This window comes from Atractosteus spatula, chromosome 16 (genome assembly GCF_055471065.1).
Source record: "Atractosteus spatula isolate fAtrSpa1 chromosome 16, fAtrSpa1.hap1, whole genome shotgun sequence".
In the NCBI taxonomy this organism is placed as follows: domain Eukaryota; kingdom Metazoa; phylum Chordata; class Actinopteri; order Semionotiformes; family Lepisosteidae; genus Atractosteus; species Atractosteus spatula.
The window spans coordinates 12,233,255-12,250,953 of NC_142721.1; the positions used below are offsets into that span (position 1 = coordinate 12,233,255).

At 39.5% G+C, this 17,699-nt stretch overlaps 1 protein-coding gene across 1 annotated transcript in view; it reads right to left on the minus strand.

Annotated features, from left to right (window-relative positions):
- large2 (LARGE xylosyl- and glucuronyltransferase 2) overlaps positions 1–17,699 on the minus strand; it is a 44,820-nt gene that overhangs the window by 11,617 nt on the left and 15,504 nt on the right. Inside the window, exons 2-5 of the mRNA XM_088934597.1 lie at positions 10,983–11,163; positions 4,998–5,275; positions 934–1,016; positions 121–244 (exon numbers count right to left, since the gene is read on the minus strand). Coding sequence (XP_088790723.1) covers positions 121–244; positions 934–1,016; positions 4,998–5,275; positions 10,983–11,082 — 585 coding nt within the window. The 5' untranslated portion in view covers positions 11,083–11,163. The remainder of the gene's footprint in view (positions 1–120; positions 245–933; positions 1,017–4,997; positions 5,276–10,982; positions 11,164–17,699) is intronic.

Genomic DNA, 17,699 nt, shown 5'->3' on the forward strand with positions numbered 1-17,699 from the left:
TAAAGTAAGTGATTAAGTCCATTAGACCTCAGTATTATGTTTCTCTTGTACATCAGTATAGATCCTGGTAAATGAGCTCGCCAGACATTCTAAAGAGAATCTAACAATTGAAAACTTTACCTTCAATTCATCTGCATCGTAGAAGCTGACCTGTACCGAAGGTACCATCCACGACTGAAACAGGGAGCTCAGAATCTGATGAGCCACTGCATCGGTGATGAAATGGAAATGGAGTGGATTTTTCCTGTGATGGAGGAAGGCAGCAAGGTCAGAATGCATCAGCGAGGCAAGGATGTAAGGGGATTTACACCTTTTCAATAATGGTACAAATGTGATTATACTTCTTTCAGAACACACGGATAAAAACGTACATCTCTTGAATTAAACGTTTTTGAAAAACTGTTAAATAAACTGTAAAAATTACTGACTTTTTCTTTAATGTTGGAATTTCAATTTTATCCATAGCATTTTTAACCTTCAATTTAATGTGAATAGAGAGACAGACAGACAAAGATCAATACACTTTCTCTAGAAGTTTATTTGGAAAGCTGCCACAGAAGATTCATTCTGCCAGTCAGCTGTCCCCACCTCCAAGCTCTTTTGCCTTAGTCAGCAAGCTCTGATTCCCTGGCATTCACTCTGAGCACAATGCCTAAGTATCCACAGAGCACTTCTGAATATAAATGACACGCTGACCTGATGTGAGTCAGGATTCCTGGAGCAATTTCACTCACCATGAGTGCTTCCTACTGCCTTCTACAGATTACTGGGAACAAAAAGGACATTTTAGGAAGGGTGTATGCATGTTGTCAGGAAAGGTGTTGGAGTCAGAAGTAGGTGACCTAGCTCAGTGTACTCCTTAGATACTTGGACCAGTCTATATCTGGGCATTCACCTCTTTAGTCTGTCAGCTGCACAAATGGAATCTCTTACCTGTGAAACAGAATGGACTTCACCAGGGTAACCACATCACGGCTGGCGTTGTGACCAGCACACACGCAAGCAACGTGGATAAGCTGAAAAACAAAAGACGAGAGGAGAGAACATGTCATTGGATAATACCAGAAATGTGCTCCTAAGTGATTTGGTTGTGGGGAAAAAGACACCAACCTTTCTGATTTTGTCTGGAAAGAAAAAGATGCCTGCTAAAATTTACAGTGTGCTGTTTTCTCAAAATATCAAAAGGTAAACTGAAAATTAAGATTATTTAAAAAATATTGAAATTAAAATGTGCTGTATCAAATCTTGTTCTTCAGACTACAGCAGACTCACATTTTATATGTAAGTTAGGTAGTGATAAGGACTGACTCTTGTCCAGTCAGGCACTGGGCACATGCAGATTATAAAAACAACTATAACTTCTTGTGAATACATGGAACATATTGAGTTGAGTTGATGTGAATAGTGGGGTACCCCAGGGATCTGTACTAGGACCACTGCTAATGCCAGTTCATATCAATAATTTAGATTCTAGTATAGTTAGTAAATCAGTCAAGCTTGTCACCTCTCTTTTCCAAATTAGAAGAATCCAAAACCAAAAACACTGCAAGAACAACAAATGAAATTCAAAAAGCTTTAGCTATGATTCAAGACTGGGCGCACAACTGGCAGATGATTTATAAGGAAGGCAGATAAACAGTGTTGCATGTGGGTAGCAAAAACAAACTAAAATGGGAAACACTGAGCTAGAAGAGGCTACTTCTAACACATCATTTAATTACTCTACACATTGTAGGGAAGTAATTAAAAGGCAAAAAATGTGAGGTCATACAGTTACAATTGTAGATTTTGCACTCAAAAGGCTTTATTTAGAATATTGTGGACAATATCAGTCACCATGTTATAGAAAAAATATAGCTGTTTCTTCATGCAGAGACATCATTTAAGATATCATTTTTTACAAGGCAGATAGTCCTAGATTACTGTCAGGTTTTGTGCATGATGACATGCTGTGCATACAGTATGAAGAATTTAACCTAATCTTGACACAGAGAAAAGAATTGAACCAAGAGCTAAACCTTGAGCTTTGGACACCAGATGTGACCAAATTTACAAAGTAGGAACATTGCCCAATTTGAATGCATTGGTTTGTATCATTTGCATAAGATTTAAATCACAACAAAGCAATAATTACTAAACCACAACAAACCTAATATTATTATTCCACTAATACCAACAACTCTCTCTCTCTAATAGTCATATACTGGTATTCTTCTAAATGGCTTTTGTTCCCAAATGAAATGTAAAAGCTACTTATTAATCTTAATGTCTAGGGGAACAGATGTTCCACAAAACCTCATTTGATAAGAAAAAATTACAAAGAGAATAAACATTGAGTGTTTTAAACATTTTTAATTGAGTAGAAATACTAATTGTTATCAAAACGAAGACTTCAATTATAATGAATCCCATCATTTGCATGCTATCACTAGACTGCATTTATTTTTCTACTATGGAAAATTATACATTAATCATAATTAAACTTCTCTGACTGTTAACAGCTATAATGAAATAAGCTCCTGTTTAATACATAGCATTTTACTTCCACTAGATGGAACTCTAAGGAACTCAAGGAATTCAGAGATGAAACTCAAACAAGCAGTAAGAAACCAACAAGTGATTACTCAAGAAAGTATCCTCATAATAAAGAAAGCTGACACCCAAAGAAACATAATTCACATTTACTTTCGTGCTGAGCGATGAGTAATGCTCTTGGCCAAATAATAAAATCTAGTTTCTATAATAGCTGTATAGGTATAGAAATGGAAAAGGCAAAAAAAAAAAACGAACACTAATATGTGGTAGTTGAAAGCATTAAAAAAAGAAGAATGGTGACAAAGAAACTTCTCCAGGTTGTTTCCTGAAAGATCAGAAGCATTAGCAGCATCGGTAATTAGTTTACTTGACAGAGTCAAGGTCTAAATACGGATACGTCATTACTTACTGTAGGAAATGACCTTGCACAGCAAAAAGGTAGCATTTACTGGGTACACTAACAGACAAACATGAATATGAAACTAGGATTAAAGACTATGATGAAAATGTTCTATAAACGTTATTATTAAGTAGCCTTTAAGAGGACCTTGCAGAAAATAGCCAGAGACATGTAACAAAAAATGAATGCGTAGCAGGACATTCATATTTGATTGAGAAATGAATTATTAAGTTTTCAGTCAGGTTTTCTAAGAGTGTAAATCTTGTCTCCCTCACCGATTTTGACGTCCAATCATATTAAAATTCCCAGAAATCAACCCCAAGGAAGCCAAGAGCAAAAGTGCGTGTTACGCAAGAAGCACTTCTCTTTGGGGAGTGGAGAGGGAGCGAGCACAGGATATCTAGCAAAATATATAAAGAGAGACTGCAACAAGGGGATAGAGAAAGTGTTCAGAGGAAATGTAGGTAAAGAGAGGCAGAGGGAAAAGCAACCATCACATGTTCTCTTAATCCCTGGTGTCTAAGAACCAGCCTGCTGGTCCATTCCCTGCATTCCCCAATCAACAATTTCTCCATTTAATAGACATTTTTGCATTTGAGGTGAATGCCTTATTCTAGATTAATAGCACCAGCACTGTACAGTTACACATATAAATTAGTTAATCCATTACAACAGTATCCTGGTCCTGGTTTACCACACTGTCTGCTGGATTTTTTTTCCAAGTGGGCCTTTAATCACCAGTAGTAATTGGGGCCTGTAGCTGATCTGTTTGCTGGTTTAGAGTTTTTTCTCAACTCGGTCCTTGGTTTAAAAAAAATACCCTAGTTACATCTTTGGCGTACAGACTTGTCTGTAGTTTCTCCTCAGCTTGGTATTTATTCTCCTTTATTTCTGACTGAACAGCTCTTACGAACAGCTCAGACGATCAACCGAATAAACACAGTCAGATATTATACTGTACTAGACCTTCCAAACAGTGAGGCTGTGTTTTTCTTCTGCTTACATCCAGTCTGTTATTGTGATTGTTCAGCTCACACACCTGAATGAGGGCAGTCCTCAAACTCACCAATTAGCAGAAGGGTCAAACCAGTTATAAAACTCATTCAACTCTTTTTTAAGAGCTGAAAGCAAATTTTAAAAAGACCTTGGATAGCAAACTGAAACAAATTAGGCAATGATTAAGAATTAGGCCAGAGCAAAAACCACTGCACTCCAGCAACTTAATTACCACTAGCTAGAATGAATAACTGTCTGACTCTTATAAAGGGCTCCATCAAAAAAGGAATTCAGTGTGTTCACGAACAATTACACATAGCATGAGATAAAGCAGCGAATAAGCCGTTTCCAATGCAAGGTTCCACTATTTAAGCCTGCAATTGTATCTGCTGGTAGACACGTAAATAAGAGATCATTACATGTAATGTATGTTTAGAAAAACAACTGCAAAAATGCTTCTAATATTTTTAAGGTCGTAGAGCCAACAGCCATATCACCCTGGAACTCAGAACTGGCATCCCACTTGAAGCTAAGGAGGTGTGAGCCTGATCAGTAGCTGGATGGGAGACCTGGGAAAAACTAAGGTTGCTGCTGAAAGAGGAGTTAGTAGGGCCAGCAGAGGGTGTTCACCCTGCAATTTGTATGTGTCCTAATGCCCCAGTATAGTCATGGGGACACTATATTGTAAAAAAGGCACCGTCCTTCGGATGAGACATAAAATTAAGGTCCTGACTCTCATTAAAAATCCAAGGGCGTTTCTCAAAAAGAGTAGGGGTGCCACCCTGGGATCCTGGCTGAATCTCTCATTGGCCCTTACCAATCATGGCCTCCTAATAATCCCCACTTATGAATTGGCTTCATCACTCTGCTCTCCTCCCCACTGAGAACTGGTGTGTGATGAGTGTACTGGCACACTATGGCTGCCGTCTCATCACACAGGTGGATGCTGCACATTGGGGGTGGTGGAGGGGAGTCCCCATTACCTGTAAAGCGCTTTGAGTGGAGTGTCCAGAAAAGCGCTACATAAGTATAAGGAATTATTATTACACCATGTCGGTTGACGTACCTCGCACTTTTCCACCATGGGTGGTCTGACGCAGTCAGTGTGGTTCCCCTTGTCCTCTGCAGTGTTCTCCCCGTCCTCTGCTCCTGTGTCGGCAGATGCCACCCACTGCTGGTTGCCATAGTTCCCATCCTGGCTGGGGCCCTGCGACTGGCCGAGCTGCAGGCGCAGTTGGCGGTTCTCCTCCTCCACCTCTCTGACCCGAGACTCCAGGACGTCCCGCTCCAGGTAGTGCTCCGACTGGTCACCGAAACACGGGGACACCAGCAAGGACCGTCCATCTACGGTAGCAGAAAGTGAACGGAGCTTCAAACCCAGCTACAGAAACATCAATCTCGTTCCACGGACAAGCAATCTGCTAAACGCAAAGTGACAGTTGAAGAACAATCTTAACCATGGGCGTGGTTATCTTTTTAAAGAAGTACCTCATTTTGCCCTGCTGGTGGCCTACAGGAAGGGGAATGGCATCTACTTGCAAATGCTGGAGATGCACTGACTTTCAAGTTACAGCAGCTGTTAGAAAGTATTAGGCTTCTGAGCCCCAAGCCAATTGAAATACATGCGGAATGTTCTCATTGCATTGCAAGCTCACAAAGCGGGTCTGGAGATGCGCGGCTCCTGAAATTGTGAAACACGCAAACGTACCTTCGCTTGATCCCCCTCACTGGAGGATACAAAACGTTCAAAAGAAAAACCAGAACAGATGTTAAGTAAAAGGTGAGCAAACTTCAGTCAGAACAACCTGATTTCAAGGCATGACTCTAGAGTACTCTTTCACACACTGTATATACAGTACCACAGGCACAGCTCCTGCGTAAATACCTGCCACATTGGGCTTATATGAAACATTTTAAAGACTAAAGCATGAGAGCTCAAATGTAATTGTATTTTTTAAACTAAAATAGTCAATTAAACATCTAATTATGTTTCCAGTTAGCCATATATATTTTTTATGAGGTCTTTTACAGTTGACTATTCAAAACAATTGCAACATGACAGAGAAAGTTACCTATAAAACACTTGGGTACTATTCTAAGTGTGGAGCATATTAAATAATTAGGTCAGCTATATAAGAGTTTGCCTGGAACAAAAAAACAGAAGACACCTCTAGGAACTGTACTTGAGAACCCTGGGCTAGGCTAAACCATCCGACAGCCCTCTTGATCTATTTTTAGTCTTTCTTTTTGATTTTGTTCTTATGAAATGTTACTGGCTCAGATTTAACAGGTCTTGTATCCCCCTGTGAACCCCTATTTTTTACCCCACAGCTTAAAACAGAAAAGTAATCCGATGTACAACCTACAATGACAGTTACAAATAACTAGACAAACAATTCTATTTTTGAAAACATAGTCTTATAATAAAGCACAGCAAGCAGAAAGCTCAAGAAATACAATATTTTACATCCTTTAGCTTACTAACTTCTAGTTAATACTAATGTATGCTTTATTGTCCTGTGAGAAACCATTAATCACCAAAAGGAAGAAATCTTGTTGTGTGTGAAATCTTGGAAAAGGATAGAATAACAAATGCATTTCCAGCATGTTATGTCTAGTTTGTGTTTGACTGCTTATGGAAAGTGGTTTTGTTTTTAAAATATAATAGTCCTGTTAGCTAGAAAAACACGAAATGCATCTCCCCAAGAGACCTGACCGAGTCTGAGCATTAACTACACTCTCAGCTCCTCTATTGAGACCTCCCTTTTAATAAAATAGTGCAGGGAAACATTTTCATCATTAATTTTTCATTTGCATTTTAAGTAGTCCTAAAGGATTAGGAAGACTTGCACAAAGGACTGAAGCCCTCTCTGCACCTCTCCCCAGACAACAGTGATGAAATGCGAAGCTAAAGGGAAGAGAATCATAGAGCAGCACAATCCCAGTGTCTGTGATGAGAGAGCACACTGCTCTTTCAGCCAGGTGCAGCTACTCCAGCTACATTCAGCACTTAACAGCAGAACATCTGACCTCTCAAGACCTGAAAGTGACTGTACCTTTACTACTGTCTGGATTACAATTAGGTTTAATTGCCTCTGAGACACAGATGCTTTTAACAAACAATTGTTAAGCTTTCCCATAGACAAACTTCTTGTGTTAGTGTTTGCCTGCATGGGTACCAAATAACCATCCCTGCAAGATTACTACTTTAAGCATTGCAATTTAACTACTTTACGACAATTAATACTTTATTGACAATACCCGAGAGATACACATGCAGGACAATGAGCTTGGAACAGATTCTGTCATATTTTTGTCACAATGTACAAAAGAATCTCCTTCAAGTTTCAGTTCTTACTCCATTTGAACAAAATGTCATAGATGATAGTAACATCACAAATTGTGCTTGAAAAAGCTTTTTTTTCTATAGAATTAACCTCTCACCCCTTCCAGGCTGCTGCCCCTGATTGCCTTTTGTACATTACCTTGCTCCTTAACAGCTCTCTGCTCTTGCACTACTTTCCCTCCGTTTTAAAACCAACCTGCATTACACCACTTTCTCTCTCAAACCTGTGAGCTGGTTCTGTACCTCAGCTGTAGACTTTAATCTTGTAGCACTCGCTGCTCGACACTTTCCAGCCTGGCTTTCACTCAGCACATTCTACAGAAACCACTCTCCTCTCTTAGTGTCTCCCTTCTCCCGGCTGCTGTGGCCTCTCCCCTCCCCCACCTCAATCCTTTTTAATGTCTCTGTCGCCTTTGACACTGTGGATCATTTTACTTTCTCATTACCATGTGTAATGCAGACATTTCTGGCACAGCTCACACCTGTAAATTCTACAACCTCAATGACTACACAAACCAGGTTTCCTGGCAAGACTCAGTCTTCAACAGTGGTGTTCCCCAAGGTTCAGACTTGGGTCCTCTTCTTTTCTCTTCCTCGACCCACTATGTGGACCTCCTAATTTCTTCCCAAGACTATGTAGATGTTTTTTCTGTGACTCATGTGCGAATCTTTCTTGCTTTTCTTCCCACTGACATCGGTGTCTTTTCCCATACCTGTCTGACTGACTCACAGTCATTTTAATCCTAATCCTCCCCAAGTATGACCCCACTTCTTCCCTTCCTCTGCTTCCCCTCTGTAGGGCTCTGTAGGCCTCTTTTCATCTCGACTCCACCACTTACTTTCCTCCTCCTCTGACAAGAACCCTCAGTGTCACTCTTCACCCCTCCCGCTCTCATTCCGAATCCATTTTTCTTTTGCACCATCCAGCCACGAGGACCGATTGCAGAATCTGCTGCTTCCCGTATAACATTATTAGAATCTTTTAAGTGAAGTGTGACACATTATCCAATCCCATTCTGCTATATGATATTGTTTTTGATCGTTGAGAGATAGCCTGTGCAATGGAGAGCCCTCAATATTTCATTTTTAAATCATCGAGTTAAATCACTTTCACATAATCTGGGGAAAGATGATACCCTTTCAGTGCTCCTGACCCGACTGCATCTCTAGTGGTAGTCTACAACAGTTTGCTGAAATAGGAGAGCACTTTTACTGTGTCCTGTATTTGACTGATCGCAAAATTGTATTAATAGGTTTTTTTCAAATTTTTTAATTATCATTAGCAGATGTCCCTTCCCAAAATTCAAAATTTTCCCTTCCCAACCTACTGAGCCATGTGGCTAAAATTTCTTATTGCCATTTTTTTGGCTTTATTAGTATCTATCCATTACAACACATTTTTAACAATTTAAAATGTTATAAAAAATGGCTGAACACATCTTTTTAAGTTGTTCATTACCACTCTTAGTTCTGGGTAATACAGTACTTTCATATTCAGTATATACTTCTTGTCCTAAATAATTTTGAAACAAATTAATCAACATATTTATTACAAATCTGTCTTTATATGATTCCTCCTTTACCCAGCTCATATTTCTTCATTTAATGCTTTATGCATTAATGATTTTTTATCATTACAAGGCAATATGCCTCTGGAAATCTGCAAATAACCTTTCAGTTCATTAAATCTAACCTCTGCTCATTTAAGAACCCTATGTGTCAGGGAGGGCGGCGAGTTAAATTCCAAATAAGCAAACTAGGACTCTTTTTTGAATTACCTCTGCAATAACTCGTGGTTGATCAGTCAAGGAAAAAACTTTGATTTCGCTATTAAGCAAGAACAGCTGTAGCCGAACAACACTATTATTTATGTGGCCCATTTTTTGCAGTTGCTTAGAGTTATTCAGAAATGCTCGGCAGGTTCTCAGTATGTTGTGTTGTCATTTGGGATTAGTTGGCTTTTAGGCAAAAATCTTCCAGCTCTATAGGGCTGGACAAGGGAGGTCTGGTGTTCCATTACGTGAAGGTCAAGTAAAATTTCCTGCTGTAATTTCTTCACTCCTACTGCTTTATTGGGAGCTCTACTGTTATAAAACCTAGCTGGATACTTTTAAAGGCAAGCCGATTATTTCTGTTCTATTTGACAATGAAACAAATTAAAGGGCAGTCCTCCACAAATGAGTTATGACATAGAAAAGACCTTGTTGTACAGATTGTCAGAAAGAGATGCTTTTTTCAAGAAAGTTACAATGTGATCTGTAGGAAATACTGTTTACAAATGCTAACCTTGAAACAAGATTACATGCTAATATCGAATGTCAACTGTCTATCTAATGTTACAATGACCACAATTAGGAATTCCAAAAGGGCACCAAGAAAAAAAATCTGAAAATTAATTCAAGTTAAAAAATGTTGACAAATTAATTATTTCATTGTATAATTATTCATTCAGAAAGAGCTCTTCAAGTAAACCTATTTTTTAGACACAATTGTGAAATCTAAATAATAACACTATCTTCTGTTTTTACAGGATGGTCACACATCAGCCTTCAAGGGATACTGTACACCCATTTTAAGAACAGCAATATGTACACACTAGTAGACATACCTTTTAATAATGAACAACTATAGGAATGGCTTCACCCTATGAAAATGGCTTTACAGAGCACATGGAACAATTGAAGCAGGACACATTTTTAACTGTATTATGATTTATTCATCTTTGTCAATGTTTCTGAGCAAAAAAATGTCCTGATGGAGGCATTCTTGCACTAAATGTTGACAGATTCTAATAAATCATAATGGAGTCGAGAGGGCACATCCTGATTTTTTAATTATTTCTAATAAACTTCCATTGCACAGAACCTCATTAACCTTGGGTATGCATTCTCTTTTTCTCCTTACTGAGTGCACGGAAACCATCGTAATCTCAAGGGGAACTGCAACGTTATTTTTATATTTCGGGGTCGGCATTAATGAGTGCATTTCAAACCACAATAAAAATAAAATGTACACAGTAACTTTGAAGTTACTTTTAAATTGAAGTAAAACCTTCAATTTACACAACAAAATAGACAATTTCCAGGTATGTGCTGTACAATATTAATAATGATAATAATAATAATTGCTTACACTTATATAGCGCTTTTCTGGAGCAATTCAGAACAAGGTAACAAAACTTCCGGCGACATGAAGCAGCCAAATTAAATTACGCTTGTGAATGCTGTGCATCTCTTTTAATCCAATAAAAATATTGCTCTTGACTTCAAAGCATGTTTTGGCGATAAAAGGAACTTAACTTGGAATTTATAATGGAACTTCTCTGCATGCTGACCATGTTGGAAACTTTCTGCGGTGAAATGTCTGCTGTACAACCTACAGCCTGTATTTATTTGCTCATACATCACATTACATCAGTTATTACATTGACTAGTGAGTAGGAAGGGCTGTATCACATCACAACAGGTGTGAACTCTTACTCTCGCCCATGGGGAGACCAGTGGTTTGCAACAAAATAACGACTATGCAGTACTTTCACAAAGTTCACAATTTTTTTCTTTATAAAATCTTACTATAACATCAATGAATTTATTTTCTTACAGAGATTTAATAACTGGTCTAAGAAACTGGGACTGCAGTTCCCCTTTAAAACTAGCAATAATTAATTCCCAGGAGTTTTAAGAAGAGGCTGTGAATTAAACTCACTTTCCAAATTGCCCACCAAGAGGTAGAGCCATGTCAGCAGGAGCACAAACGCCACAGATGCAACCAAAAGCTTCAGCTTCCCACGGCAAGGGCAGGGCATTGTGGGAAGACACGGGTTCAAAGGTCGGTAAAGTTCAGGTGGGGTTCAGTCCCACGCCGGCTAGCTGCAGCATCCTATCATCTGTGAAAAAAGAAAGCAGAACTGGCTTAGAGTCTTACACTGGACCTTTCTTTAATTTCCTGCAACCAAAAAATTTGACAAGACACACCATTACACTGGAGAAGGCTTACCTTTTGCAGATTTGATTACACTTGTAAGTTTAAATAGATCACTCCATTTTACTTTTTACTTGCAGCAAGGTTTTTTATATCAGTATATATATATAAGGAAGCAGATATATTTATTTATAGTTTTTTTGTAATTAATTAATCCCACCTGGGTTTAATTAGATAAATTCTACAGGATGCAGGGCTAAATGAAAATAATATTACTTGCTGTAAATATTAAAATGGGGTCACTGCTTTCTGCTACACATAAATCGGAGTAGAATGAAAGGAATTCATCATGACAGACAGCCTTAAAAACCGTAGAAGAACTAAATGCTATAGAGCCATTACCAATTACTATAGTCAGAACTGCCTAATTAATATCTTCCACAGGTGCTCCTAAATCCTTAAAATTGGAATACAGTACAAAATAGCATTAAATTGCAATTGTTGTATTGGAAATCATTTTCTTTTTACAATAAATCCACCCAACTGCAGAAGACAACGCATCTATTATCCAGTACAGTACCACTGTCTGGAAGAAAGGATGACACAGAAATTCATTTTATCCATTAAAAAGAGCAGCACTTTCCCTGGAAACATGGGAAAGTTCATCCATATGGTTCTGTGACTTGAGCCCATTTGATATATAAAGATATCCCCATTTGTTCATGTCCCTGCAACTATACAACACACTTGCTAGAAAAGGAAATTAAATTATGTTTTAGTTACCACTGCTGTACCTTGGGCAACCACAGCTCCTTCAACACAGGCTATGTATACAGTCACCATTCATCAAATAACTTGTAGATACAATATGATTCTGCTATTTTCCAGTATTTGCTAATGAATAGTTTCACATACCAAGTCTACCAGATTCTGTTTAATTTCACACAAATGTAAATATCAGTAAAATGGAATAGTTTCACATTTGAATCACTTTTGTGGTTCAGTAGAAGCTGGTAATTAAATTCATCCATTTAAAATGCTGTCACAGTTCTGGAACAAGATTTGTTTCTTCATGTTAATGTAGATGGAAAATAAGACTTCACTAACAAAAGTAGATAAGAAATCCACTCATGATCATCTTATAAACAAAATGACAATTTACAGCTGCTTGATTAAAAGTCTGGAAAATGTTCTTACGACAGAACACATTATTTTCGTCACAGCCAGCTTCTTATGGAGCCTAGTGATGCAAAAACATTGTGGCAACTATTCTCAGGAGCAGAGAACACGCTAGTCAGAAATGAATCAAGAAATTCATTGTTTCCCCGAGGTCTGCTTGTTTGCTTGTTGGTTTGAAAATGCCATTCAAGATAACGGGGACAGTTTAAAGAAGCTGATGGCACGCTGGCCAGCTCTGAGAATGAAGTGTGAATTAAAAGGTAACACTCTGTATTTAATGCTCTGGCACTAAACCCTATTTTATGCCACAGCGCCTGGAGAAGGGGAGGCACAGCCCGCGACGAAAGCACCAGACCTCCGAGTGAATACAAAGAAGCCGTGCCGGTCCCCTCCAACGCCGTCCCAATAACTTTCTGTCTCGTCTCATTTCTCTTGCTTTCTCAAACAATTAAAGAAGTCAATTCCAGCAGGCCGGTGGTAAATTGGCAGAAAAACGTGTCGTGATTGTGTTTACTCTTCGGATCTCCCTGCTCTCTCCATCGCACCTAATAGGGGATTGCAAAGTCCTGCTCCCTCTTTGCTCTAACAAGTCACATCTGATTTACAGCGACGAGGCGAGCAGAGAGCAGGCAATTAGGATATGTCATTTACCATCATGTAGCGGTCTGCCTGCCTTCCCTGCTTTCAACTCATTTCTCCACTTGCAGAAAGACAGCTTTCTCCAGTACCAGGGTCTCTGTGTCATAAACACTTAACATTTCTTTTATTTGGGATAAAGTAAAGGGGAAAGGGAAAAAGACTTAAGTCTGCATACTGTATACTCCCCCTGGATTCCCCCACCAATCCACCTGCCCCCACGCCTTGCTTTCCAACACCTACAAGCCACCCAGATAGCTTTCTCACGTCGAAAGACAGCTGCACCTCCACTGTTCTGCTTCACAAGGATCTAGTCATAACGATTTTGAGTCCCCATCCACAGAAAAGGGTGTGTGAGGAATAGATGTCTTATTGTTACAGAACACATGTATAGGCTATCACTCATCACATTTCCTCCATCCTCTTAAAACCCCCTTCCCCATTCACACACACACCTCCTCCTCTTGTTCCTGATTAAAGTCTTGTTGGTGATGCGGTTCATGTCGCACTATCATTGGCATTCCCCCTTTGTAGAACAGTTAAACGATTTCTCTTCAGCCCTGAGAGAGATTAGCATTTAACCCAGACTCCATAAATTGAAGTGCACAATATAAATGATGCCCTCATGAGGCAGCCTGCCCTGATATTTAGGGAATGTTGAGGCCCACAAGCTAAAAGATGGTATAAAAATGAGTGATTTTGTATTCTGGTTTAGAATTTTCCCCAGCTACTTACATGTTACCAGGTGATTTGCTGTGACTTGCCTTTCTGGCACATATTGCTGTAACTATGATTGCTCTAAGGCTGCCATTGGCAGCCCAACAGCTTTCTTATCACTTTTTTAACCCTTACTGTTATCAGGCAGCTTGAAACTGAACAGAATTAGTGAGGCAACAGTTTTAAAAAGCATTTGTTAATTTAAGATGATAAACCGTGATAATTTTTCTACTCGACTGAACTCAAGGAGTATCAATGCTGATAAGTGTTTAGAGAATGCAGGGTCATGTTCGCTGTTGTTCTTTCCCAAAGTGGAAATTATATTTCAACATAATATCAGATCAGTTTATTGTCAGATGCACAAGTGCAATGAAATGCTTATTTGCATGTATGCTCCAACACAAAGACGTTAAGGAAACATCAAAAACAAACACAGAACAGCAGCAGCAGCAGCAACAACAACAACAACAACAACATCAGTGTGAGCCACTGGTAGGGGTAGAGTTCAGTAATCTAACAGCTTGTGGGAAGAAACTGTATCCGAAACTGGACGTTTGTGCCTTTATGCTCCTATAACGCTTACCAGAGGGAAGGTGGGGGGGGGGGGTGAGAAACCAGGATGACTGGTACCCTCAGCGATCCTTCCAGCCTTCCTAAGATAGCGAGTTGAAAAAAACAGAGGGGAGCTGTACTCCAATGATGGACTGGGCTGACCTGATCGCGCCCCGTAACACCTTCCAGTCAGACAACGAGCTGCTGCCAAACCACACTGTAATACCACACGTGAGCACACTCTCAATAGTGCCCCTGTAAAATGTGGTAAGGACAGTTAAAGATAGACCAAATATTTTGAACTGTCTGAGGAAGTAAAGGCACTGTTGTGCCTCCTTTGTAGCTCCAGTTACATGCTGGGACCATTAGCGATGAAGGTACCCAGGAACTTGAAGCTGCTAATATTTAGATAGACACCACTCAGCACATTGATACTGAAGCAGCTGCACTGCACTGCAGAATCAAAGCAAAAGTGTCCCAGTGCAGTCAGATTTGAGAGTACAAAAGCAAGCTGAGAGCCACTTATCCATAGCCACAGATGGCAAAAAAATTAACAAGGCCCTACCCCAGGGAATAAAGATTAACCCCCAAACCCATCTACACAAGCAAAGATCTGCCTGCAACAGCTACACTACCGATCACAGGTTCCAAACCTGCATGGGGATTAAGTGGGCTTACTGCCATCTTACTCCATCACTGGAATGTAAGTGGTTATTATAGATCTTTGAGAGCTTATGTCACTTGCTGAGGAACAGCAGTGATACAGCCTCCAGTGCCCAGCCTCAATTCCACTCAACATCTCCTGTAAGTCGAAGGTGGTGGAGCTAATAAATGCATTACCCCCTTTATCTCTGGAGGTCTGGTCTCAAAACCAGCTGAAAAGAAATAAGGCATGGCAGTCGGCTGTAAGACCTGGGACTGCTGTGAAGGGTGAACAGGACTGGTGCCGATGCGCTATCGCAGCACACAGCCTGGAGAGGAGTGCAGCTTTACCTCCCTTGGGAGACTGAAACCTTTGGATTAGCAAAGGCACATGAGTTCAGCTGCGCAAAGCCACATTGGCCAATACCACATTCAATACAAAACACAACATCCAGCCTGCCGCAGTGGACTGTAACACAACATTGCTGAAATAAGTAAAGAGTTGCTTTATTGAAGGCAAGAAGATACTGTATGTGCAGAGTTCCCGAGGCAGCCGATACCCTTTGAGGCATACCCACCTGCAGAAATGCTTTCTTTTCCTTCATTCTTCTAGCGTACAAAGGTTATAATCTAAGAGACTTATCAGCAAGAAACCCTGGTATATAGGAAGGTCACCTACTGTTGAAATTCATACACAAAACTCGGAAAACAAACTTGGAAGCTGCCAAAAACAGTGCATAGCAAATGCAAATTGTGAGGCCGACTGAACATCAAGTTATATTACTGCATAAGCGTCAGGTGTTCACCTCCAGAGATGTCTTGATGGGAATCCTGCTAAACACCGTCATCTGTATTTCCATTACTTCATTGTATTTTTTTTCACCTTTAGTCAGAACAAAAGAAATAATTGTATATCGAGCCACTTTCGTTATCTGAGTGTCAGTAGTGTATAGAGCTATTCACCTCTAGCCCAAACTATTGTGACTACAAGTCAATTCTATTCAATGATTGCACCTGTGATAAATAGGTTTCAGTACATTTGCTAATTTACAAATGTGCCCGGCTAGCCCTTGGCAATTATGAACACATTAGAGGGCAGCTCCACAGATCCTATCAATTTCTTTTCTGACAAGCTATGAATTTGTGTATGATTACAGTTGGGTGTTTAATATTCTTTACCTAAAATGCATTGTCAAATATTTCAAAATCTGCACTGCAGGGACATATTCCCCCATTCATTATTTGCAACAATTTTCTTACTGTGCACATCAAGTACTTGATGCAGGTTTGCACTGAATGTTCTTTGCTCTAAACTGGTATTCCAAAAAGAACTTAAGTTTTGTCAACTGTGATTTGTGGTAAAATGTCCTTTTCATTTTGAAATGCCATTTTAATACAAACTGCAGCTTAATAATACTACAGTCCTGCAGCTAAACAAAGGGAATCGTATTCCACTGGCAGATATAAAATTCACCATGCGGATATACCTTGAATAACCATAAATGGAACAAAAGACCGATAAGCAACAGCAGTCTCTCTCATTTTTCCTTACTATACTATGAAAACTCAGAAAAATTCGTATTATCTTGGTTCATTTTTTTTCCCACATGCTGCGTTTACAGATAAACAAATTTCAAAAGCTCCGGTGTGGTTGAAAAACCAAAAGCGTGCTGGCTTAGTATGAGTTCATTTTTGGTTTCCTGAGTCCTTGAACATACATAAAAATCACTTCTTTGCTTGTTAAAACTCATATTTTTTTTAAGCTGGACTTTTGGATATGAAAAAATTAAACACAAAAAGGTTTAAAGAAGACCTTCATTCACCATGAACTAATGTCAAGGTATTAAATATATTTCAGGGTCACAAATGTGAAAAGGAGAAGCAATTGGATTTACATCAAGCCTTAAGAACAGCAGGTTAATTTACTGTTGAAACTAAGCAAGGATGGGCCTGGTCAGAGCAGGAAGGGAAATTCCTGACCAGCTGGTGTCATCGTCACTGTTCCTGGTGGACCAAACTTTTCACATCAATGTGTCAGTTCCAAATACTCTTGGTCATTAAACATCCTGTGGTGTTTTTCCATGTTTTTACCTTACGAGTAGGGCTGCTAACCCCAGCTAAATTCCAATTTGAATTCGAATAAATCAGCAGCCCCTAGACTGCCGCCATAACTTAAGAGGTAAAGTAGTTCTGACTACTCCACCTGGTCTCCTTCGCAGGAGGGCTGCTCGCACAGAATGGGTAGTGTGTATTACCCAGGTACATGCTGCAAGTCAACAGTGGATCAAGTGACTGCATTGACATATGTGAAATGATTTCTGCACCTTTACACTTTGCAAAAGTCAAGTAATTGTCACAAACTGACCTTCAGCACCAAGACATTATGTTTTGAGAGTAGTAAAATGATTTCTACACCGATCGGGTATATTTACTCTGTTCTCCTCTAGACTTATACGATTACAACCAAGAGAAAATTACACATGTGGACTGACGAAAGAGATGAACAATAACTTCAAACTCCCCAGAGGATGATGGAGGAGACTATACAGTATCTTGGACTAAGATCATTGTGAGTAAGGTATCGAGGAGATGGGCTGACAGTGACAAAGAATACAGAACTAGCAGAGCCAGAAGAAAGGTTAAGCAGCCAAGATTTTAATGAAAAAGCCCTCAAGCTCTGAGGTCCTTCCGCTGAACTTGATTATTTCCCTTTACTCTTGTTCTGTAATTCTGCAATGTAGCCTTAAATCTCACCACAGGATACTTTTATAGTTT